Source organism: Oncorhynchus masou, unplaced genomic scaffold (genome assembly GCF_036934945.1).
Source record: "Oncorhynchus masou masou isolate Uvic2021 unplaced genomic scaffold, UVic_Omas_1.1 unplaced_scaffold_558, whole genome shotgun sequence".
Taxonomy (NCBI): domain Eukaryota; kingdom Metazoa; phylum Chordata; class Actinopteri; order Salmoniformes; family Salmonidae; genus Oncorhynchus; species Oncorhynchus masou.
Window position 1 is genome coordinate 352,974 of NW_027011997.1, and position 26,544 is coordinate 379,517.

General features: G+C 41.3%; 1 protein-coding gene across 1 annotated transcript in view; it reads right to left on the bottom strand.

The window, feature by feature from the left end:
- Positions 1 to 26,544, bottom strand: part of LOC135536109 (dynein axonemal heavy chain 6-like) — a 193,352-nt gene that overhangs the window by 156,504 nt on the left and 10,304 nt on the right. The window contains 15 exon segments of the mRNA XM_064962498.1: positions 2,230 to 2,373; positions 4,444 to 4,557; positions 8,738 to 8,866; positions 9,547 to 9,798; positions 10,837 to 10,989; positions 11,272 to 11,423; positions 11,731 to 11,851; positions 12,140 to 12,229; positions 15,785 to 15,895; positions 17,990 to 18,081; positions 19,084 to 19,301; positions 19,584 to 19,683; positions 20,279 to 20,390; positions 21,024 to 21,158; positions 25,984 to 26,251. Coding sequence (XP_064818570.1) covers positions 2,230 to 2,373; positions 4,444 to 4,557; positions 8,738 to 8,866; positions 9,547 to 9,798; positions 10,837 to 10,989; positions 11,272 to 11,423; positions 11,731 to 11,851; positions 12,140 to 12,229; positions 15,785 to 15,895; positions 17,990 to 18,081; positions 19,084 to 19,301; positions 19,584 to 19,683; positions 20,279 to 20,390; positions 21,024 to 21,158; positions 25,984 to 26,251 — 2,191 coding nt within the window.

Below are 26,544 nucleotides of genomic sequence, written 5' to 3' on the forward strand. Positions count from 1 at the left end.
TGTCAAGTTGGCTGGATGTCCTTTGGGTGGTGCATCATTCTTGTTACACACAGGAAAATGTTGAGCGTGAGAAACCCAGCAGCGTTGCAGTTCTTGACACACTCAAACTGGTGCACCTGGCACCTACTACCATACCCCGTTCAAACACTTAAATCTGTAGTCTTGCCCATTCACCCTCTGAATGACACACAGACACAATCCATGTCTCAATTGTCTCGAGGCTTAAAAGTCCTTCTTTAACCCGTCTCCTCCCCTTCATCTACTCTGATTGAAGTGGATTTAACAAGTGACATCAATAAGGGATCATAGCTTTCACCTGGTTTCACCTGGTCAGTCCATGTCATGGAGAGAGCAGGTGTTCCTAATGTTTTGTACACTCATGCATATACATTACATTACAGACCGTAACAAAAAACAACCTTCTGTCACACATCATATCGACATCGACTGAAGAGAGTCATCCTACACAACACACATCATATCGACATCAACTAGAGAGAGTCATCCTACACAACACACATCATATCGACATCACCTGGAGAGAGTCATCCTACACAACACACATCATATCGACATCAACTGGAGAGTCATCCTACACAACACACATCATATCGACATCAACTAGAGAGAGTCATCCTACACAACACACATCATATCGACATCAACTGGAGAGAGTCATCCTACACAACACACATCATATCGACATCACCTGGAGAGAGTCATCCTACACAACACACATCATATCGACATCAACTAGAGAGAGTCATCCTACACAACACACATCATATCGACATCACCTGGAGAAGTCATCCTACACAACACACATCATATAGACATCAACTAGAGAGAGTCATCCTACACAACACACATCATATCGACATCACCTGGAGAGAGTCATCCTACACAACACACATCATATCGACATCAACTGGAGAGTCATCCTACACAACACACATCATATCGACATCAACTGGAGAGAGTCATCCTACACAACACACATCATATCGACATCAACTAGAGAGAGTCATCCTACACAACACACATCATATCGACATCACCTGGAGAGAGTCATCCTACACAACACACATCATATCGACATCAACTAGAGAGAGTCATCCTACACAACACACATCATATCGACATCACCTGGAGAGAGTCATCCTACACAACACACATCATATCGACATCAACTGGAGAGTCATCCTACACAACACACATCATATCGACATCAACTGGAGAGAGTCATCCTACACAACACACATCATATCGACATCAACTAGAGAGAGTCATCCTACACAACACACATCATATCGACATCACCTGGAGAGAGTCATCCTACACAACACACATCATATCGACATCCACTGGAGAGAGTCATCCTACACAACACACATCATATCGACATCAACTGGAGAGAGTCATCCTACACAACACACATCATATCGACATCAACTGGAGAGAGTCATCCTACACAACACACATCATATCGACATCACCTGGAGAGAGTCATCCTACACAACACACATCATATCGACATCACCTGCAGAGAGTCATCCTACACAACACACATCATATCGACATCACCTGGAGAGAGTCATCCTACACAACACACATCATATCGACATCAACTGGAGAGAGTCATCCTACACAACACACATCATATCGACATCACCTGCAGAGAGTCATCCTACACAACACACATCATATCGACATCACCTGGAGAGAGTCATCCTACACAACACACATCATATCGACATCAACTGGAGAGTCATCCTACACAACACACATCATATCGACATCAACTGGAGAGAGTCATCCTACACAACACACATCATATCGACATCAACTAGAGAGAGTCATCCTACACAACACACATCATATCGACATCAACTGGAGAGAGTCATCCTACACAACACACATCATATCGACATCACCTGCAGAGAGTCATCCTACACAACACACATCATATCGACATCAACTGCAGAGAGTCATCCTACACAACACACATCATATCGACATCACCTGGAGAGAGTCATCCTACACAACACACATCATATCGACATCAACTAGAGAGTCATCCTACACAACACACATCATATCGACATCAACTGGAGAGTCATCCTACACAACACACATCATTTCGACATCAACTAGAGAGAGTCATCCTACACAACACACATCATATCGACATCAACTGGAGAGAGTCATCCTACACAACACACATCATACCTTCTCTCTCATGCCCTCAACGTGCTCTTTGAGTCGTGGAACCACACTGTTGGGTGGCAGGCCTTTCTCCAGCTGGTTCACACACTTGGCATACTTATTGACCTGGGCACTCAGAGTCTCTGGGTCCAACTCCTCAAACTTACACTGGGAGGGAGAGAGAGAAGGGCAGGTGGAGTATGCTACTGTTACTACATACACTGAGAAGACAGGTGGAGTATGCTACTGTTACTACATACACTGAGAAGAGGTGGAGTATACTACTGTTATTAAATACACTGAGAAGACAGGTGGAGTATACTACTGTTATTAAATACACTGAGAAGACAGGTGGAGTATACTACTGTTACTACATACACTGAGAAGACAGGGGGAGTATGCTACTGTTACTACATACACTGAGAAGACAGGTGGAGTATACTACTGTTATTAAATACACTGAGAAGACAGGTGGAGTATACTACTGTTATTAAATACACTGAGAAGACAGGTGGAGTATACTACTGTTATTACATACACTGAGAAGCCAGGTGGAGTATACTACTGGTATTACATACACTGAGAAGACAGGTGGAGTATACTACTGGTATTACATACACTGAGAAGACAGGTGGAGTATACTACTGTTATTACACATACTGAGAAGACAGGTGGAGTATACTACTGTTATTACATACACTGAGAAGACAGGTGGAGTATACTACTGTTATTACATACACTGAAAAGACAGGTGGAGTATACTACTGTTACTACATACACTGAGAAGACAGGTGGAGTATACTACTGTTACTACATACACTGAGAAGACAGGTGGAGTATACTACTGTTACTACATACACTGAGAAGACAGGTGGAGTATACTACTGTTATTACATACACTGAGAAGACAGGTGGAGTATACTACTGTTATTACATACACTGAGAAGACAGGTGGAGTATACTACTGTTATTACATACACTGAGAAGACAGGTGGAGTATACTACTGTTATTACATACACTGAGAAGACAGGTGGAGTATACTACTGGTATTACACACACTGAGAAGACAGGTGGAGTATACTACTGTTATTACACACACTGAGAAGACAGGTGGAGTATACTACTGTTACTACATACACTGAGAAGACAGGTGGAGTATATTACTGTTATTACATACACTGAGAAGACAGGTGGAGTATATTACTGTTATTACACACACTGAGAAGACAGGTGGAGTATACTACTGTTACTACATACACTGAGAAGACAGGTGGAGTATACTACTGTTACTACATACACTGAGAAGACAGGTGGAGTATACTACTGTTACTACATACACTGAGAAGACAGGTGGAGTATACTACTGGTATTACATACACGGAGAAGACAGGTGGAGTATACTACTGTTATTACATACACTGAGAAGACAGGTGGAGTATACTACTGGTATTACATACACGGAGAAGACAGGTGGAGTATACTACTGGTATTACATACACTGAGAAGACAGGTGGAGTATACTACTGGTATTACATACACTGAGAAGACAGGTGGAGTATACTACTGGTATTACATACACTGAGAAGACAGGTGGAGTATACTACTGTTATTACACACACTGAGAAGACAGGTGGAGTATATTACTGTTATTACATACACTGAGAAGATACGTGGAGTATACTACTGTTATTACATACACTGAGAAGACAGGTGGAGTATACTACTGTTATTACATACACTGAGAAGACAGGTGGAGTATACTACTGTTACTACATACACTGAGAAGACAGGTGGAGTATACTACTGTTATTACATACACTGAGAAGACAGGTGGAGTATGCTACTGTTATTACATACACTGAGAAGACAGGTGGAGTATATTACTGTTATTACATACACTGAGAAGACAGGTGGAGTATACTACTGTTATTACATACACTGAGAAGACAGGTGGAGTATACTACTGTTATTACATACACTGAGAAGACAGGTGGAGTATACTACTGGTATTACATACACTGAGAAGACAGGTGGAGTATATTACTGGTATTACATACACTGAGAAGGAAGACACACAGGCAAAATCGTATTAACTTTTGCAGTGTGGTCAGAATGCAAAAGGTGATACTTTGAGACAGCGAAGAATAGAGGAACAACCCCCTTTGTCAGAAGTGTATGGTAGGGAACACAGTGTCTTGTGTGTGATATCTAACCCCCTGCATGGTTCCATACTGTACCTCCATCCAGCCGGCCTGCAGGGCGTCCCACTCCTCCAGAGAGTCCCACAGCAGCTGTTTCAGTTTCACCTCCGCACTCAGCTCCTCTAACGCCTCGTACTTAGTCACCTCCACCTACAGAGGTCTGGGGTTAGAGCTCAGAGAGGGGTCACTCATCTCCACTAACGCCTCATAGTTAGTCATGTCCACCTACAGAGGTCAGGGGTTAGAGGTCAGAGAGTGGTCACTAAGCTCTTCTAACGCCTCATACCTAGTCACCTCCACTTACAGAGGCAAGGGGTTAGAGCTCAGAGAGGGACGACTCATCGCCACTAACGCCTCGTACTTAGTCACCTCAACCTACAGAGGCAAGGGGTTAGAAGTCAGAGAGGGACGACTCATCTCCACTAACGCCTCGTACTTAGTCACCTCAAACAACAGAGGTCAGGGGTTAGAAGTCAGAGAGGGACGACTCATCGCCACTAACGCCTCGTACTTAGTCACCTCAACCTACAGAGGCAAGGGGTTAGAGCTCAGAGAGGGACGACTCATCGCCACTAACGCCTTGTACTTAGTCACCTCAACCTACAGAGGCAAGGGGTTAGAAGTCAGAAAGGGACAACTCATCTCCACTAACGCCTCATACTTAGTCACCTCAACCTACAGAGGTCAGGGGTTAGAAGTCAGAGAGGGACGACTCTACTTGAGGGTAGTGGACACGACGGGTGCCAAGGCCAGGGAGAAAGGGGTCAATCAGGGATAGAGAATATAGGCATCCTTTGAAAGAGACACCTAATCTGAATTGCCTCAATCAATGCACATCCAGGTGTGAAAAAGTGCCAAAGGGAAAATACTTAAACATACAACAGTAAGTTACTCTACATTTAACTAATCTGTTTCTCTCAAGGAACAATGGTGAAAAGTGGTGTTTTACTGTCCTCTAGTGGTCAGAAGACGTACTGTATCCTATTATTCGGCATCTCTGTATTGAATCGTATAGTATTGTATTGTATAGTATTGTATTGTAGAATATTGTATAGTATGGTATAGTATGGTATAGTATGGTATTGTATAGCATGGTATTGTATTATATTGCATTGTATAGTATGGTATTGTATAGTATTGTATTGTAGAACATTGTATAGTATGGTACGGTAGAATATTGCATTGTATAGTATAGTATGGTATAGTATGGCACTGTAGAATATTGCATAGCATAGTCTGGTAGTAGTATAGTATGCTATAGTATGGTATGGCATAGTATAGTATTGTATAATATATAATAATATAATGGTATTGTATAGTATTATATAGTATGTCGTTGTATAGTATTGTATAGTATGGTCTAGGGTAGTATGGTGTAGCATAGTATGGTATTGTAGAATAGTGCATTGTATAGTATGATATAGTATAGTATGGTATAGTATTGTATTGTATAGTATGGTTTAGCATGGTATAGTATGGTAGTGTATTGTATAGTATGGTATAGTATGGTATTGTATAGTATTGTATAGTATGGTTTAGCATGATATAGTATGGTAGTGTATTGTATAGTATGGTATAGTATGGTATTGTATAGTATTGTAGAATATTGTATTACATAATATAGTATGGAGGTGTATTGTATAGTATGATATAGTATAGTATTGTATTGTATAGTATGGTTTAGCATGGTATAGTATGGTAGTGTATTGTATAGTATGGTATAGTATGGTATTGTAGAATATTGTATTACATAATATAGTATGGTATAGTATGGTATGGTATAGTATGGTATTGTAGAATATTGTATTGTATAGTATGGTATAGTATTGTATCGTAAAGCATAGTATGGTATAGTATGCTATTGTATAGTATTGTATAATATGGTATTGTATAGTATTGTATAGTATGGTATAGTACGGTATAGTATGGTATAGTACGGTATAGTATTGCATAGTATTGTAGAATATCGTATTGTATAGTACCGTATAGTATGGTATTGTATAGCCTGGTATTGTAGAATCTTGTATTGTATAGTATAGTATGGTATTGCATAGTATTGTATAGCATTGTAGAATATCGTATTGTATAGTATCGTATAGTATGGTATTGTATAGCCTGGTATTGTAGAATCTTGTATTGTATAGTATACTATGCTATAGTATGGTATTGTATAGTATTTTATTTTAGAATATTGTATTGTATTGTATGGTATAGTAAGATATCGTATAGTACGGTATTGTAGAATATTGTATTGTATAGTATGGTATCGTATAGTATGGTATTGTATAGTATGGTATTGTATAGTATTGTATTGTAGAATATTGTATTGTATAGTATCGTATAGTATGGTATTGTATAGTATTGTATTGTAGAATATTGTATTGTATAGTATAGTATGGTATTGTATAGTATGGTATTGTATAGTATTGTAGAATATTGTATTGTATAGTATGGTATAGTAAGATATCGTATAGTATGGTATTGTAGAATATTGTATAGTATAGTATGGTATCGTATAGTATGGTATTGTATAGTATAGTATTGTATAGTATTGTATTGTAGAATATTGTATTGTATAGTATCGTATAGTATGGTATTGTATAGTATTGTATTGTAGAATATTGTATTGTATAGTATAGTATGGTATTGTATAGTATGGTATTGTATAGTATTGTAGAATATTGTATTGTATAGTATGGTATAGTAAGATATCGTATAGTACGGTATTGTAGAATATTGTATTGTATAGTATGGTATCGTATAGTATGGTATTGTATAGTATGGTATTGTATAGTATGGTATTGTAGAATATTGTATAGTATAGTATGGTATCGTATAGTATGGTATTGTATAGTATAGTATGGTATTGTATTGTAGAATATTGTATTGTATAGTATAGTATGGTATTGTATAGTATAGTATGGTATTGTATAGTAGAATATTGTATTGTATAGTATAGTATGGTATCGTATAGTATGGTATTGTATAGTATAGTATGGTATTGTAGAATATTGTATTGTATAGTATGGTATCGTATAGTATGGTATTGTATAGTATAGTATGGTATTGTATAGTATTGTATTGTAGAATATTGTATTGTATAGTATAGTATGGTATCGTATAGTATGGTATTGTATAGTATAGTATGGTATTGTAGAATATTGTATTGTATAGTATAGTATGGTATCGTATAGTATGGTATTGTATAGTATAGTATGGTATTGTATTGTAGAATATTGTATAGTATAGTATGGTATCGAATAGTATGGTATTGTATAGTATAGTATGGTATTGTATAGTATTGTATTGTAGAATATTGTATTGTATTGTATAGTATAGTATGGTATCGTATAGTATGGTATTGTATAGTATTGTAGAATATTGTATAGTATAGTATGGTATCGTATAGTATAGTATTGCATAGTATGGCATTGTATAGTAGGGTGTAGTATGGTATAGTATTGTGTAGTATTGTAGAATATTGTATAGTACCATCTAGTATGGTATTGTATAGTATGCTATTGTATAGTATTGTATAGTATGATATAGTATATTATTGTATTGTATAGTATGGTATAGTATGGTATTGTATATTATTGTATTGCAGAATATTGTATTGTATAGTATAGTATGGTACTGTATAGTATGGCAGTGTAGAATATTGTATTGTGTAGTATGGTATAGTATGATATAGTATGGTATTGTATATTATTGTATTGCAGAATATTGTATTGTATAGTATGGTATTGTATAGTATGGTATTGTACTGTATAGTATAGTATGGTATAGTATGGTAATGTAGAATATTGTATTGTATAGTATAGTATGGTATTGTATAGTATGGTATTGTATAGTATAATATGGTATTGTATAGTATGGTATTGCATTGTATAGTATAGTATGGTATAGTATGGTATAGTATGGTACTGTAGAATATTGTATTGTATAGTGTGGTATTGCATAGTATGGTATTGCATTGTATAGTATAGTATTGTATAGTATGGTACTGTAGAATATTGTATTGTATTGTATTGTATAGTATGGTATTGCGTTGTATTGTATAGTATGGTATAGTATGGTACTGTAGAATATTGTATTGTATTGTATAGTATGGTATTGCATTGTATAGTATATTATTGTATAGTATGGTATAGTATGGTACTGTAGAATATTGTATTGTATAGTATGGTATTGTATAGTATGGTATTGCATTGTATAGTATAGTATTGTATAGTATAGTATTGTATAGTATGGTATAGTATGGTACTGTAGAGTATTGTATTGTATAGTATGGTATTGTATAGTATGGTATTGTATAGTATAGTAGAACCTTGAAGTTCTTCTGGAACGATTTGTACTGGAAGGCCTGGTTCTGCAGCTCGTCTATGGAGACCTGGACCTCGTCCAGCAGCAGACGGACCTTGGGACGCTCAGCGTTGATGTCCATGATCTGATTGTTCTGGGGAGCAGAGATCAACACATACACACAGTTATACATGGATCAGGGACGGGCAACTGTTTTACTCGCAGCAACATGTCACCTAGGGCCCCAAAAGGCAAGGGCCAGCTCTGCCTGCGTGTGGGTATGGATGTTTATCTGACCTTTATTTAACCAGGCAAGTCAGTTAAGAACAAATTCTTATTTTCAATGACGGCCTGGGAACAGTGGTTTACTGCCTGTTCAGGGGCAGAACGACAGATTTGTACGTTGTCAGCTCGGGGGTTTGAACTTGCAACCTTCCGGTTACTAGTCCAACGCTCTAACCACTAGGCTACCCTGCCGCCCCTCCCTGGATGTGGGTATGCAGACGCGCGAGCCACAGCGGCCATTCACTATGAGTTCAGATTTTTAATGGCTCCAAACCCCATCAAAGTTGTCCCTCCCTGGTCAGGATCAAACCCATACACATCTCTATTTCCACTACTCTGACTGACTAAATGATCTTTTAGAGCACAACGACCTGGGGAAGAGGAACCCAGTTGTAAATGACTGTCTTATCCAGAGACTAATGTCTACATTCTTAGCTGTTTCCACGGTTATTTATAAAACCTGTCTGGGGACAAACACTGACCCTTAGCGTGATGCTGATGTTAGTGTGATACAATGCATCTGAGCGTTGACCCTTGACCTCTAGTTACCTGAGCCTGCTGTTTGACCCTCTTGACCTCCTTGTTGAGGTCGGAGATGTCCCGTTGGAGGTGGATACAGAACTTGTCCACGTTGGCGTCCTTCTCTCCCACGGCCTTGTCGATGGCGTTGCGTACGCCGGTGACTGTGGGTTTCAGGGTGGCGTAGACGGCAAAGTCCTCAGGAGGGCTGGGCACGGAGTAGGAGTCTATCAGCTTGTACATCTGGGACGCGGTCTCTGTCTGCTCGTCCAACCACTCCATCTGACACACAAACACACAGACCATGAAAGAACTGTCAGTGTTTACCCCAGATGTTTTCCTAGGCGGGCCATGCTGGCTGAAAACAGTCTTTTCCCAGAAACATCCAAGAAAGACTTTCACCTGACAACATGAACCCAACACTACTGACTCCCTTGGTCATCTTTCCCAGGAGTTTGGTAATGAGTAATGTAACAATGACTACAGTGTGATTTAAAGTGACAAAGTACTCTGGGGCCATTTCAGCGCCTAGTCTGGGTCTGAGTCCCCTACTCTGGGTCTGCGTCCCCTACTCTGGGTCCGCGTCCCCTACTCTGGGTCCGCGTCCCCTACTCTGGGTCCGCGTCCCCTACTCTGGGTCCGAGTCCCCTACTCTGGGTCCGAGTCCCCTACTCTGGGTCCGAGTCCCCTACTCTGGGTCCGTTCCCTACTCTGGGTCTGAGTCTGCTACTCTGGGACGGTGTCAGTCTCTTGAATGAAGAAGATGATGGCTCTGTGTGACCGTCAACCTTAACCTAATTCTCCTAACCTGCTACGTTCATTTTCCTAACCCTACTGTGTAAGTTCTCCTAACCTGCTACGTTCATTTTCCTAACCCTACTGTGTAAGTTCTCCTAACCTGCTACATTCATTTTCCTAACCCTACTGTGTAAGTTATCCTAACCTGCTATATTCATTTTCCTAACCCTACTGTGTAAGTTCTCCTAACCTGCTACATTCATTTTCCTAACCCTACTGTGTAAGTTCTCCTAACCTGCTACATTCATTTTCCTAATCCTACTGTGTAAGTTCTCCTAACCTGCTACATTCATTTTCCTAATCCTACTGTGTAAGTTCTCCTAACCTGCTACATTCATTTTCCTAATCCTACTGTGTAAGTTCTCCTAACCTGCTACATTCATTTTCCTAATCCTACTGTGTAAATTCTCCTAACCTGCTATGTTCATTTTCCTAACCCTACTGCGTAAGTCCTCCTAACCTGCCACGAAAAAGTCCATTCTTACAAAAGCTGTATCCCTTCCAGATAAAACCGTCTCTTACCCGCTCCTGTATCTCCTCTAGGAAGGTGAGGGAGTTGACGAACTCTGTCGTTGCAGAGGGGATGAACTCCAGTTTGAACTGGGCATCCTGAGCCTCAGAGATGATGGCGTCGATCTTTCTCTTAGCCAGCAGGGGGAGCATGTCATTGATGGCCTGGAGGGGGGGGGCACTGGCATTAATGTTGGTCAGTGGATGGACGGCCCAATCCCAAATCCACCACTTGATCCGAAGCCCTATGGACTTGTGGAGAACCGATAGGATTTGACATTTGTAAGCACTTTGGTAATAGCTCTAACTCGCCCTCTGATAGGCTAGGTGTAAGTTTATATTCATACATATTGCTAATACCAATGAATGTGTTTCAGATCTCCACAGGGCAAAGGCCCGGGCTCTAGGGGGTCAGTAACACTGGGAACAGTGTTCCTCTCCTCCTACCTCCAGACAGCGTAGTGGTGAGGGGAGGAGCTTCCCTTTAAGCAGAGTGGTGTCCACCAGCAGCAGGCCCAGGTGCCTCTTCTGTTTGATGGCCAGGGCCTCTTTATGTTCGCTGTGGTACTTCTCCAGACTCTCAGCGAAGAACGCCACTCCTACAGGGAACGGGACAGGGTACAGAGTCACATGATGACTCTCTAGACAGTTTAAAAAAGAGAGATGGGGGAGTGTTGATTTGCCACTGTGAAATATACAGAAAACGCCTAAAGGACCTCATTGGATCCAAAGGTCTGAATGAACAGAGACAAAATGGATATGCTGCTGTGGTATTTGTGTTGAATGTAGAAACTCAAAGCTATATACTGAAAAGAAGTGCCTTGGCTAATCCATTTTCTCTGTTCCCTGGTAAGTTCATTGAATTGATGATGTTGGTGACGATGATGAAGAGCATTGCTACGGTACCGTGATCCTGATCTCTGAGCGCGTCCAGGTCCAGACTCTCATTCTCTCTGTAGAAGACGCGGAAGCTCTCAAAGGTGCGCGCGTACACGCTGGCCGAGTCAAACGCAAACTGGAGCGATTTCTGAGAGGGAGCGAGAGGAAGAGGAAGAGGGAGACGAGGAGAGACAACAAAACAAACGTCTTAATGAGGCAGCCAGTTAGACGAACAGTCAGGGAATCAGGGCACAAGGACGAACAGGCACGACAACAAAACACTGGACTGTGAAAGTCATTTAACTGCCACAACAGATTTAAAGAGCTTTGGCATTAGGGACCATAATAGACACCAAGTTGACACCAACATGTCCAAGACAATTACCATCCACTTAGCGAATTCAAATGACCTTTAAAAAGGACACCGAATGCTGACCTTGATGTCGAGGATGATGTTCAGAAGGTGTTTATCATCCTCTAACATGGCCTCCAGACCAGGACCGTCACCACACATCTTCTCCTCCACCTGAATGGTAGTGGAATACAACCATGTTATGATAGGATCGTATTACATCTCCTCCACCTGAATGGTAGTGGAATACAACCATGTTATGATAGGATTACATCTCCTCTACCTGAATGATAGTGGAATACAACCATGTTATGATAGGATAGGATTACATCTCCTCTACCTGAATGATAGTGGAATACAACCATGTTATGATAGGATAGTATTACATCTCCTCTACCTGAATGATAGTGGAATACAACCATGTTATGATAGGATAGTATTACATCTCCTCCACCTGAATGGTAGTGGAATACAACCATGTTATGATAGGATAGTATTACATCTCCTCTACCTGAATGATAGTGGAATACAACCATGTTATGATAGGATTACATCTCCTCTACCTGAATGGTAGTGGAATACAACCATGATATGATAGGATTACATCTCCTCTACCTGAATGATAGTGGAATACAACCATGTTATGATAGGATAGTATTACATCTCCTCTACCTGAATGGTAGTGGAATACAACCATGTTATGATGGTATTACATATCCTCTACCTGAATGATAGTGGAATACAACCATGTTATGATATGATAGGATTACATCTCCTCTACCTGAATGATAGTGGAATACAACCATGTTATGATAGGATAGTATTACATCTCCTCTACCTGAATGGTAGTGGAATACAACCATGTTATGATAGGATAGTATTACATCTCCTCTACCTGAATGATAGTGGAATACAACCATGTTATGATAGGATAGTATTACATCTCCTCTACCTGAATGGTAGTGGAATACAACCATGTTATGATAGGATAGTATTACATCTCCTCTACCTGAATGATAGTGGAATACAACCATGTTATGATAGGATAGTACTAGTAACTGGACAACAGCCATCTTGTTCTTGGTGAATGCTCATCAGATGTCAGACTACTAAAACATTTAGGGATGGTTTCCTGGACACAGACCAACACTAATACTGAACAGAACTTTCCATGAAGATTCTTCACATTGCTTTTAATTCTAGAACTTGGTTAAATCTGTGTCTGGAAAACTGTCCCCAAAAACTACAACTCAACTAAATAACAGTCTTTGGTGAGCTAAGACCTGCACTGGACTTGTTCCTACAAGCACGGACTTTGCTGATAGCTACTTTGAGGAAAAATGTACTCACTATAACAGGTGTAGTTGTCTGACCTAACAGATGTAGTTGTCTCACCTAACAGGTGTAGTTGTCTCACTATAACAGGTGTAGTTGTCTCACTATAACAGGTGTAGTTGTCTCACTGTAACAGGTGTAGTTGTCTCACTATAACAGATGTAGTTGTCTCACTATAACAGGTGTAGTTGTCTCACCTAACAGGTGTAGTTGTCTCACTATAACAGGTGTAGTTGTCTCACTGTAACAGGTGTAGTTGTCTCACTATAACAGATGTAGTTGTCTCACTATAACAGGTGTAGTTGTCTCACCTAACAGGTGTAGTTGTCTCACTATAACAGGTGTAGTTGTCTCACTATAACAGGTGTAGTTGTCTCACTATAACAGGTGTAGTTGTCTCACCTAACAGGTGTAGTTGTCTCACTATAACAGGTGTAGTTGTCTCACTGTAACAGGTGTAGTTGTCTCACTATAACAGATGTAGTTGTCTCACTATAACAGGTGTAGTTGTCTCACCTAACAGGTGTAGTTGTCTCACTATAACAGGTGTAGTTGTCTCACTATAACAGGCGGAGTTGTCTCACTATAACAGGTGGAGTTGTCTCACCTAACAGGTGTAGTTGTCTCACCTAACAGGTGTAGTTGTCTCACTATAACAGGTGTAGTTGTCTCATCTAACAGGTGTAGTTGTCTCATCTAACAGGTGTAGTTGTCTCACTATAACAGGTGTAGTTGTCTCACCTAACAGGTGTAGTTGTCTCACTATAACAGGTGTAGTTGTCTCACCTAACAGGTGTAGTTGTCTCACTATAACAGGTGTAGTTGTCTCACTGTAACAGGTGTAGTTGTCTCACTATAACAGATGTAGTTGTCTCACTATAACAGGTGTAGTTGTCTCACCTAACAGGTGTAGTTGTCTCACTATAACAGGTGTAGTTGTCTCACTGTAACAGGTGTAGTTGTCTCACTATAACAGATGTAGTTGTCTCACTATAACAGGTGTAGTTGTCTCACCTAACAGGTGTAGTTGTCTCACTATAACAGGTGTAGTTGTCTCACTATAACAGGTGTAGTTGTCTCACTATAACAGGTGTAGTTGTCTCACCTAACAGGTGTAGTTGTCTCACTATAACAGGTGTAGTTGTCTCACTGTAACAGGTGTAGTTGTCTCACTATAACAGATGTAGTTGTCTCACTATAACAGGTGTAGTTGTCTCACCTAACAGGTGTAGTTGTCTCACTATAACAGGTGTAGTTGTCTCACTATAACAGGCGGAGTTGTCTCACTATAACAGGTGGAGTTGTCTCACCTAACAGGTGTAGTTGTCTCACCTAACAGGTGTAGTTGTCTCACTATAACAGGTGTAGTTGTCTCATCTAACAGGTGTAGTTGTCTCATCTAACAGGTGTAGTTGTCTCACTATAACAGGTGTAGTTGTCTCACCTAACAGGTGTAGTTGTCTCACTATAACAGGTGTAGTTGTCTCACCTAACAGGTGTAGTTGTCTCACTATAACAGGTGTAGTTGTCTCACTGTAACAGGTGTAGTTGTCTCACTATAACAGATGTAGTTGTCTCACTATAACAGGTGTAGTTGTCTCACCTAACAGGTGTAGTTGTCTCACTATAACAGGTGTAGTTGTCTCATCTAACAGGTGTAGTTGTCTCACTATAACAGGTGTAGTTGTCTCACCTAACAGGTGTAGTTGTCTCACTATAACAGGTGTAGTTGTCTCACCTAACAGGTGTAGTTGTCTCACTATAACAGGTGTAGTTGTCTCACTGTAACAGGCGGAGTTGTCTCACTATAACAGGTGGAGTTGTCTCACTATAACAGGTGTAGTTGTCTCACCTAACAGGTGTAGTTGTCTCACTATAACAGGTGTAGTTGTCTCATCTAACAGGTGTAGTTGTCTCACTATAACAGGTGTAGTTGTCTCACCTAACAGGTGTAGTTGTCTCACTATAACAGGTGTAGTTGTCTCACCTAACAGGTGAAGTTGTCTCACTATAACAGGTGTAGTTGTCTCACTATAACAGGCGGAGTTGTCTCACTATAACAGGTGTAGTTGTCTCACCTAACAGGTGTAGTTGTCTCACTATAACAGGTGTAGTTGTCTCATCTAACAGGTGTAGTTGTCTCACTATAACAGGTGTAGTTGTCTCACCTAACAGGTGTAGTTGTCTCACTATAACAGGTGTAGTTGTCTCACTATAACAGGTGTAGTTGTCTCACTATAACAAGTGTAGTTGTCTCACTATAACAGGTGTAGTTGTCTCACCTAACAGGTGTAGTTGTCTCACTATAACAGGTGTAGTTGTCTCACCTAGCTTACTGCAACAAACAAAAAACTGTTTTTTTTATGCTAATTAGTCAGTGGTAGTGTTTCACACCTTGCTGTTGATCATGGGCTGAGTGAAGGCATCAAAGTAGGAGTCAGTCACCAGCACAACTAATGACAACACCGTCTCCTGGAACCGAGAGATGATCTCTGACACACACTCCTGTTAGGGGAATACACACATAGACACACACACACAGGCACACACACACACATAGACACACACACACACACAGGCACACACACACACACAGGCACACACACACAGGCACACACACACATAGACACACACACACAGGCACACACACACAGGCACACACACACAGGCACACACACACACATAGACACACACACACACACAGGCACACACACACGCACAGACACACACACACACAGGCACACACACACACACAGACACACACACACACACAGACACACACACACACACAGACACACACACACACACAGACACACACACACACAAACAGAAACACAGGCACAGCATAAAGAGAGAGAGAGATACATTGTTACAAACATAAACACAGGCACAGCATAAAGAGAGAGAGAGATACATTGTTACAAACATAAACACAGGCACAGCATAAAGAGAGAGAGAGATACATTGTTACAAACATAAACACAGGCACAGCATAAAGAGAGAGAGAGATACATTGTTACAAACATAAACACAGGCACAGCATAAAGAGAGTGAGAGATACATTGTTACAAACATAAACACAGGCACAGCATAAAGAGATAGTGAGATACATTGTTACAAACATAAACACAGGCACAGCATAAAGAGATAGTGAGATACATTGTTACAAACATAAACACAGGCACAGCATAAAGAGAGAGAGAGATACATTGTTACAAACATAAACACAGGCACAGCATAAAGAGAGAGTGAGATACATTGTTACAAACATAAACACAGGCACAGCATAAAGAGAGAGTGAGATACATTGTTACAAACATAAACACAGGCACAGCATAAAGAGTGAGAGAGATACATTGTTACAAACATAAACACAGGCACAGCATAAAGAGAGAGAGAGATACATTGTTACAAACACAAACACAGGCACAGCATAAAGAGAGAGTGAGATACATTGTTACAAACATAAACACAGGCACAGCATAAAGAGTGAGAGAGATACATTGTTACAAACATAAACACAGGCACAGCATAAAGAGAGAGAGAGATACATTGTTACAAACATAAACACAGGCACAGCATAAAGAGAGAGAGAGATACATTGTTACAAACATAAACACAGGCACAGCATAAAGAGATAGTGTGAGAGATACATTGTTACAAACATAAACACAGGCACAGCATAAAGAGAGAGTGAGAGAGATACATTGTTACAAACAAAAACACAGGCACAGCATAAAGAGATAGTGTGAGAGATACATTGTTACAAACAAAAACACAGGCACAGCATAAAGAGAGAGAGAGATACATTGTTACAAACATAAACACAGGCACAGCATAAAGAGAGAGAGATACATTGTTACAAACATAAACACAGGCACAGCATAAAGAGAGAGAGAGATACATTGTTACAAACATAAACACAGGCACAGCATAAAGAGAGAGTGAGATACATTGTTACAAACATAAACACAGGCACAGCATAAAGAGAGAGAGAGATACATTGTTACAAACATAAACACAGGCACAGCATAAAGAGAGAGAGATACATTGTTACAAACATAAACACACAGGTACAGCATAAAGAGAGAGAGATACATTGTTACAAACATAAACACAGGCACAGCATAAGAGAGAGTGAGATACATTGTTACAAACATAAACACAGGCACAGCATAAAAGAGAGAGAGATACATTGTTACAAACATAAACACAGGCACAGCATAAAAGAGAGAGAGATACATTGTTACAAACATAAACACAGGCACAGCATAAAGAGAGAGAGAGATACATTGTTACAAACATAAACACAGGTACAGCATAAAGAGAGAGAGAGATACATTGTTACAAACATAAACACAGGCACAGCATAAAGAGAGAGTGAGATACATTGTTACAAACAAAAACACAGGCACAGCATAAAGAGATAGTGTGAGAGATACATTGTTACAAACAAAAACACAGGCACAGCATAAAGAGAGAGTGTGAGAGATACATTGTTACAAACAAAAACAGTAACACATTCAGAGCCATATTGACATGTTGCAGAACAATGACATCTTCGGTGAGCTGAAAGGTGAGAGGTCAGGGGTTACAGACCTGGAAGACGTCTACGGAGGGTTCGTAGGTCAGAGCGTGGGTCTCCAGCATCAGCTCCGACACAAACATGGGTAGAAGATGAACAGCCTCCACTGTGGGCTCTGTAGCCTGAGGTACACACACACACACACACACACACACACACACACACACACACACACACACACACACACACACACACAGGGGTTAATGCCCAGTTAAAGGGGAAGGGATTTTCACAACAAAAGGAACCCACTATTCCGTTTGGTAAACTTTTTAGAAGGATGCAGGCAGAAAGCTGACTGTATTCTCCATTCTACAAGACAGACGATAACACCTGTTACACACTATGCATCTCCCTCTGTAGCTGTAAACTCCTAAACAGGCCTCAGGTTTCAGAAAGCCTAGTGGTCCACTGGAGGATCTCCATTGAGACGAGTTGGCTGACAACGTAATGATGCTGGCCCATCGAAGGGGCTGGAAGCCGTGGAGCTGCCATGTTGAGAATCCTACTTTTATCTTGTTATTGATACCATGTCGTTTTGATCCATAGCTAATCAACAACTGGCACAATGTATTTCAGAGACAAAAAGGTGGCCATTGTTTAAATGTATTTATGTTGTCAATAAACACTAAGCCAACCGTGTCTGTTTAGCTTTATCGTTGCTTTTTAGTCCGCGCAGGATGAGGCTACATCCACGTCTGAGAAAGTGTCCCTGCAGCCTTTTTCAAACCTCCCCACAGCCACCTTCATGTAGCCGCTCTGAACTACCTCACCTGAGTCACCAGGTCAACGGCTTTTTCAAACGTCCCCACAGCCACCTTCATGTAGCCGCTCTGAACTACCTCACCTGAGTCACCAGGTCAACGGTTTTTTCAAACGTCCCCACAGCCACCTTCATGTAGCCGCTCTGAACTACCTCACCTGAGTCACCAGGTCAACGGTTTATTCAAACGTCCCCACAGCCACCTTCATGTAGCCGCTCTGAACTACCTCACCTGAGTCACCAGGTCAACGGTTTGGTGACTAGTTAACCGGTTGAATCACGTGGACTAGTTCTGGAATAGATCACATCCATGGAACGGCTGTGGGTCCCAGACTAGAGGTCTGAAACGGTCTTGTTGTACCTTCCTGTCGGAGTCCTCCGTGGCTCCACCTCCGTCTCCAGCAGCAGCAGCGACAGCAGCATCGGAGTCGGCCCAGCTGTGGATGACAGCGTGTGTTGGGGTGTGTTGGATCTGGTCCTGCAGGACGGCCAGTAGTTTGGCCACAGAGTTCACAGCCAGGACGTGCATGGTGTTCACCATCAGGTAGTCAGCCAAGCGGATGAAACTGGAACAACACAGAGTAGGAAGGGGGCTCCTTCACGGCACCGCCACAGGTAAAGCACTCCAGCTCAACGTACAGGTAGAAATGGGACGTGTGTGTGAGAGATGGTGTGTGTAGCGAAGAGGAGGGCTTCAATAATGTAACATGCCAGAGAAACAGCTCCATGTGGAAATTACACTGGGAAATAATGAAACAGTATACAGGAGTGTGTAGCAAGATAGTGTGAGTGTGAGTGTGAGTTTGTGTTTGTGTTTGTGTGTGTGTGTGTGTGTGTGTGGTACCCACCAGGTGAGGCGTCTACAGTGGTACCTCTTGTTGGCCTGTTCTGTGTAACTCATCTTCTCTGGAGCCTCTTCAAACAGCAGCTCAATCTCAGGTGTTCCTTCTGGAGAACACACACTTCACACTCACTCTGTCTGTCTGTTCCCTCTGGAGAACACACACTTCACTGACTCTACTGTCTGTTCCCTCTGGAGAACACACACTTCACTGACTCTACTGTCTGTTCCCTCTGGAGAACACACACTTCACTGACTCTACTGTCTGTTCCCTCTGGAGAACACACACTTCAGACTCACTCTACTGTCTGTTATAGTCAGGTGTGTGTGTACCTGTGTTGTAGTTATAGTCAGGTGTGTGTGTACCTGTGTTGTAGTTATAGTCAGGTGTGTGTGTACCTGTGTTGTAGTTATAGTCAGGTGTGTGTGTACCTGTGTTGTAGTTATAGTCAGGTGTGTGTGTACCTGTGTTGTAGTTATAGTCAGGTGTGTGTGTGTACCTGTGTTGTAATTATAGTCAGGTGTGTGTGTACCTGTGTTGTAGTTATAGTCAGGTGTGTGTGTGTACCTGTGTTGTAGTTCTAGTCAGGTGTGTGTGTGTACCTGTGTTGTAGTTCTAGTCAGGTGTGTGTGTACCTGTGTTGTAGTTCTAGTCAGGTGTGTGTGTACCTGTGTTGTAGTTCTAGTCAGGTGTGTGTGTACCTGTGTTGTAGTTATAGTCAGGTGTGTATCCTGCCTCCAACATGGCCGTGTGACAGGCGCTCCTGGCCACCTCCTTGACCAGCTCCCTGAACTCTTCCAGACGAGAAGATACCTACACACACACACACACACACACAAGTTGCCATGTAAAGGGACAGAGACACATGTAACAGTACTGCTTCCTTCCCTCTCCTTGGCCCATCCTGGGCTCCAACCAGGCCCCCTCAGAACTGTCACCCACACGGCATCGCCACACGGATGCTGAGGCTCTTGCGGCGTAAGGGAAACGTTTACTTCAAGGTGTCAGCGCGGGTGACGTCACTGATTGACCACGACTAGCGTGCACCGCTAACATGCTAGACATTTCACATCAGACACACATGAACAATGAAAGGAGAGCCGCACACTAGGAGCTCAGACGCAATAATGTAATAACCAAACATCCAATGTCTGGACAGACAAGCTTTATCAGGGTAAAACACTGCAGGGTGACTAGTTTATAGTGTTAAAGGACACACACAGAATATGTCATGTAAAGGGACAGACACACAGAGAATATGTCATGTAAAGGAACAGACACACAGAGAATATGTCATGTAAAGGGACAGACACACAGAATATGTCATGTAAAGGGACAGACACACAGAGAATATGTCATATAAAGGAACAGACACACAGAATATGTCATGTAAAGGGACAGACACACACAGAATATGTCATGTAAAGGGACAGACAGACTGCGTACCTCCTCCAGCTGGTTGTACTGAGCCTCCTGGAACTCCTCCAGCGTGTATGTGTGATCTTTCAGGATGTGACAAAGCCCCATGTCACTGATCCTGTAGCACATCTCTCTGATGTTCAGCAACGCTGGACGCAGAGACTGGAAACACACACTTCCTATTATCTCAAAATAACTACCTAGTTGGGTTCCATTACACCCAGCTGTTACTGCTCCTTCCTAATATCTTAAAATAACTACCTAGTTGGGTTCCATTACACACAGCTGTTACTGCTCCTTCCTATTATCTTAAAATAACTACCTAGTTGGGTTCCATTACACCCAGCTGTTACTGCTCCTTCCTAATATCTTAAAATAACTACCTAGTTGGGTTCCATTACACCCAGCTGTTACTGCTCCTTCCTAATATCTTAAAATAACTACCTAGTTGGGTTCCATTACACCCAGCTGTTACTGCTCCTTCCTAATATCTTAAAATAACTACCTAGTTGGGTTCCATTACACCCAGCTGTTACTGCTCCTTCCTATTATCTTAAAATAACTACCTAGTTGGGTTCCATTACACAGCTGTTACTGCTCCTTCCTATTATCTTAAAATAACTACCTAGTTGGGTTCCATTACACCCAGCTGTCACTGCTCCTTCCTATTATCTTAAAATAACTACCTAGTTGGGTTCCATTACACAGCTGTTACTGCTCCTTCCTATTATCTTAAAATAACGACCTAGTTGGGTTCCATTACACCCAGCTGTTACTGCTCCTTCCTATTATCTTAAAATAACTACCTAGTTGGGTTCCATTACACCCAGCTGTTACTGCTCCTTCCTATTATCTTAAAATAACTACCTAGTTGGGTTCCATTACACCCAGCTGTTACTGCTCCTTCCTATTATCTTAAAATAACTACCTAGTTGGGTTCCATTACACAGCTGTTACTGCTCCTTCCTATTATCTTAAAATAACTACCTAGTTGGGTTCCATTACACCCAGCTGTTACTGCTCCTTCCTATTATCTTAAAATAACTACCTAGTTGGGTTCCATTACACCCAGCTGTTACTGCTCCTTCCTATTATCTTAAAATAACTACCTAGTTGGGTTCCATTACACCCAGCTGTTACTGCTCCTTCCTATTATCTTAAAATAACTACCTAGTTGGGTTCCATTACACAGCTGTTACTGCTCCTTCCTATTATCTTAAAATAACTACCTAGTTGGGTTCCATTACACACAGCTGTTACTGCTCCTTCCTATTATCTTAAAATAACTACCTAGTTGGGTTCCATTACACCCAGCTGTTACTGCTCCTTCCTATTATCTTAAAATAACTACCTAGTTGGGTTCCATTACACCCAGCTGTTACTGCTCCTTCCTATTATCTTAAAATAACTACCTAGTTGGGTTCCATTACACCCAGCTGTTACTGCTCCTTCCTAATATCTTAAAATAACTACCTAGTTGGGTTCCATTACACACAGCTGTTACTGCTCCTTCCTATTACCTTAAAATAACTACCTAGTTGGGTTCCATTACACCCAGCTGTTACTGCTCCTTCCTATTACCTTAAAATAACTACCTAGTTGGGTTCCATTACACCCAGCTGTTACTGCTCCTTCCTATTATCTTAAAATAACTACCTAGTTGGGTTCCATTACACCCAGCTGTTACTGCTCCTTCCTAATATCTTAAAATAACTACCTAGTTGGGTTCCATTACACCCAGCTGTTACTGCTCCTTCCTATTATCTTAAAATAACTACCTAGTTGGGTTCCATTACACCCAGCTGTTACTGCTCCTTCCTATTATCTTAAAATAACTACCTAGTTGGGTTCCATTACACCCAGCTGTTACTGCTCCTTCCTATTATCTTAAAATAACTACCTAGTTGGGTTCCATTACACCCAGCTGTTACTGCTCCTTCCTATTATCTTAAAATAACTACCTAGTTGGGTTCCATTACACCCAGCTGTTACTGCTCCTTCCTATTATCTTAAAATAACTACCTAGTTGGGTTCCATTACACCCAGCTGTCACTGCTCCTTCCTATTATCTTAAAATAACTACCTAGTTGGGTTCCATTACACCCAGCTGTTACTGCTCCTTCCTATTATCTTAAAATAACTACCTAGTTGGGTTCCATTACACCCAGCTGTTACTGCTCCTTCCTATTATCTTAAAATAACTACCTAGTTGGGTTCCATTACACCCAGCTGTTACTGCTCCTTCCTATTATCTTAAAATAACTACCTAGTTGGGTTCCATTACACCCAGCTGTTACTGCTCCTTCCTATTATCTTAAAATAACTACCTAGTTGGGTTCCATTACACCCAGCTGTTACTGCTCCTTCCTATTATCTTAAAATAACTACCTAGTTGGGTTCCATTACACCCAGCTGTTACTGCTCCTTCCTATTATCTTAAAATAACTACCTAGTTGGGTTCCATTACACCCAGCTGTTACTGCTCCTTCCTATTATCTTAAAATAACTACCTAGTTGGGTTCCATTACACCCAGCTGTTACTGCTACTTCCTATTATCTTAAAATAACTACCTAGTTGGGTTCCATTACACCCAGCTGTTACTGCTCCTTCCTATTATCTTAAAATAACTACCTAGTTCGGTTCCCATTACACCCAGCTGTTACTGCTCCTTCCTATTATCTTAAAATAACTACCTAGTTCGGTTCCCATTACACCCAGCTGTTACTGCTCCTTCCTATTATCTTAAAATAACTACCTAGTTGGGTTCCATTACACCCAGCTGTTACTGCTCCTTCCTATTATCTTAAAATAACTACCTAGTTCGGTTCCCATTACACCCAGCTGTTACTGCTACTTCCTATTATCTTAAAATAACTACCTAGTTGGGTTCCATTACACCCAGCTGTTACTGCTCCTTCCTATTATCTTAAAATAACTACCTAGTTGGGTTCCATTACACCCAGCTGTCACTGCTCCTTCCTATTATCTTAAAATAACTACCTAGTTGGGTTCCCATTACACCCAGCTGTTACTGCTACTTCCTATTATCTTAAAATAACTACCTAGTTGGGTTCCATTACACCCAGCTGTCACTGCTCCTTCCTATTATCTTAAAATAACTACCTAGTTGGGTTCCATTACACCCAGCTGTTACTGCTCCTTCCTATTATCTTAAAATAACTACCTAGTTGGGTTCCATTACACCCAGCTGTTACTGCTCCTTCCTATTATCTTAAAATAACTACCTAGTTGGGTTCCATTACACCCAGCTGTTACTGCTCCTTCCTATTATCTTAAAATAACTACCTAGTTGGGTTCCATTACACCCAGCTGTTACTGCTACTTCCTATTACCTTAAAATAACTACCTAGTTGGGTTCCATTACACCCAGCTGTTACTGCTCCTTCCTATTATCTTAAAATAACTACCTAGTTGGGTTCCATTACACCCAGCTGTTACTGCTCCTTCCTATTATCTTAAAATAACTACCTAGTTGGGTTCCATTACACCCAGCTGTTACTGCTCCTTCCTATTATCTTAAAATAACTACCTAGTTGGGTTCCATTACACCCAGCTGTTACTGCTCCTTCCTATTATCTTAAAATAACTACCTAGTTGGGTTCCATTACACCCAGCTGTTACTGCTCCTTCCTATTATCTTAAAATAACTACCTAGTTGGGTTCCATTATATGAACATCTCATAGGGAAGACAGGATTGTTTCAATAATAATAAAGTAACATTCAGACAACATGAAGCAGCCCAAACACATACTGCAGGTCAATGGTACGAACCATGTTGACTATAAACACATACTGCAGGTCAATGGTACGAACCATTTAGACTATAAACACATACTGCAGGTCAATGGTACGAACCATTTAGACTATAAACACATACTGCAGGTCAATGGTACGAACCATGTTGACTATAAACACATACTGCAGGTCAATGGTACGAACCATTTAGACTATAAACACATACTGCAGGTCAATGGTACGAACCATTTAGACTATAAACACATACTGCAGGTCAATGGTACTAACCATGTTGACTATAAACACATACTGCAGGTCAATGGTACGAACCATGTTGACTATAAACACATACTGCAGGTCAATGGTACGAACCATTTAGACTATAAACACATACTGCAGGTCAATGGTACGAACCATTTAGACTATAAACACATACTGCAGGTCAATGGTACGAACCATGTTGACTATAAACACATACTGCAGGTCAATGGTACGAACCATGTTGACTATAAACACATACTGCAGGTCAATGGTACAGACCATGTTGACTATAAACACATACAGCAGGTCAATGGTACGAACCATTTAGACTATAAACACATACTGCAGGTCAATGGTACGAACCATGTTGACTATAAACACATACTGCAGGTCAATGGTACAGACCATGTTGATTATAAACACATACAGCAGGTCAATGGTACAAACCATTTAGACTATAAACACATACAGCAGGTCAATGGTACGAACCATCTAGACTATAAACACATACTGCAGGTCAATGGTACAAACCATGTTGACTATAAACACATACTGCAGGTCAATGGACTAAACAATACCACCACCTCATTACCCTGACCAGGAAACACTACTGGACACAACAATACCACCACCTCATTACCCTGACCAGGAAACACTACTGGACCCAACAATACCACCACCTCATTACCCTGACCAGGAAACACTACTGGACACAACAATACCACCACCTCATTACCCTGACCAGGAAACACTACTGGACCCAACAATACCACCACCTCATTACCCTGACCAGGAAACACTACTGGACACAACAATACCACCACCTCATTACCCTGACCAGGAAACACTACTGGACACAACAATACCACCACCTCATTACCCTGACCAGGAAACACTACTGGACCCAACAATACCACCACCTCATTACCCTGACCAGGAAACACTACTGGACCCAACAATACCACCACCTCATTGACGATGAACAGGCGCTCCTGCAGGGACTTTTTGCACGTGTTGATCTTCTTGGAGCGGACGTTGGTCCGCCACACTCTGAAGGCCTTCCACCTCCTGAAGAGGGCGAAGGCCGGGATGGCCAGGAGGCGACGGTGGCTCCGGTACTCATGCTCCCAGCGCTCTAACGGCAGGAAGTCCATCTCCGCGTCAGAGATGCAGGTCACACCCTGCTGGCTGATGGTAGAGTAGTCCTGCTTGTTGATGTTCTCATACGTCACTATCCTGGGGTGGAAAGGTCAAAGGTGAGAGTTTGGGATGGGTAGTGAGAATAAGGTTGTAGGTTTTTATATTTGATAGAGAACTTGGGAGTTCAAATTTTTGTGTGAGTGTGTGCGTGTGTGTCTGTGTCGTCTCTCTTTGTGAGTCCCAATAATACCTCCTTTGTTCTGAAGTGAACACTCGTTCACTACTTCCCACAATCTAAAAGCAATGAATTGGTGCTGTATGGGTTAAAGGCAGTTTCCACCATGTTTCTTATACCAGGCAGTCCTTTCCATTAAAATTAGTGAAGGGAA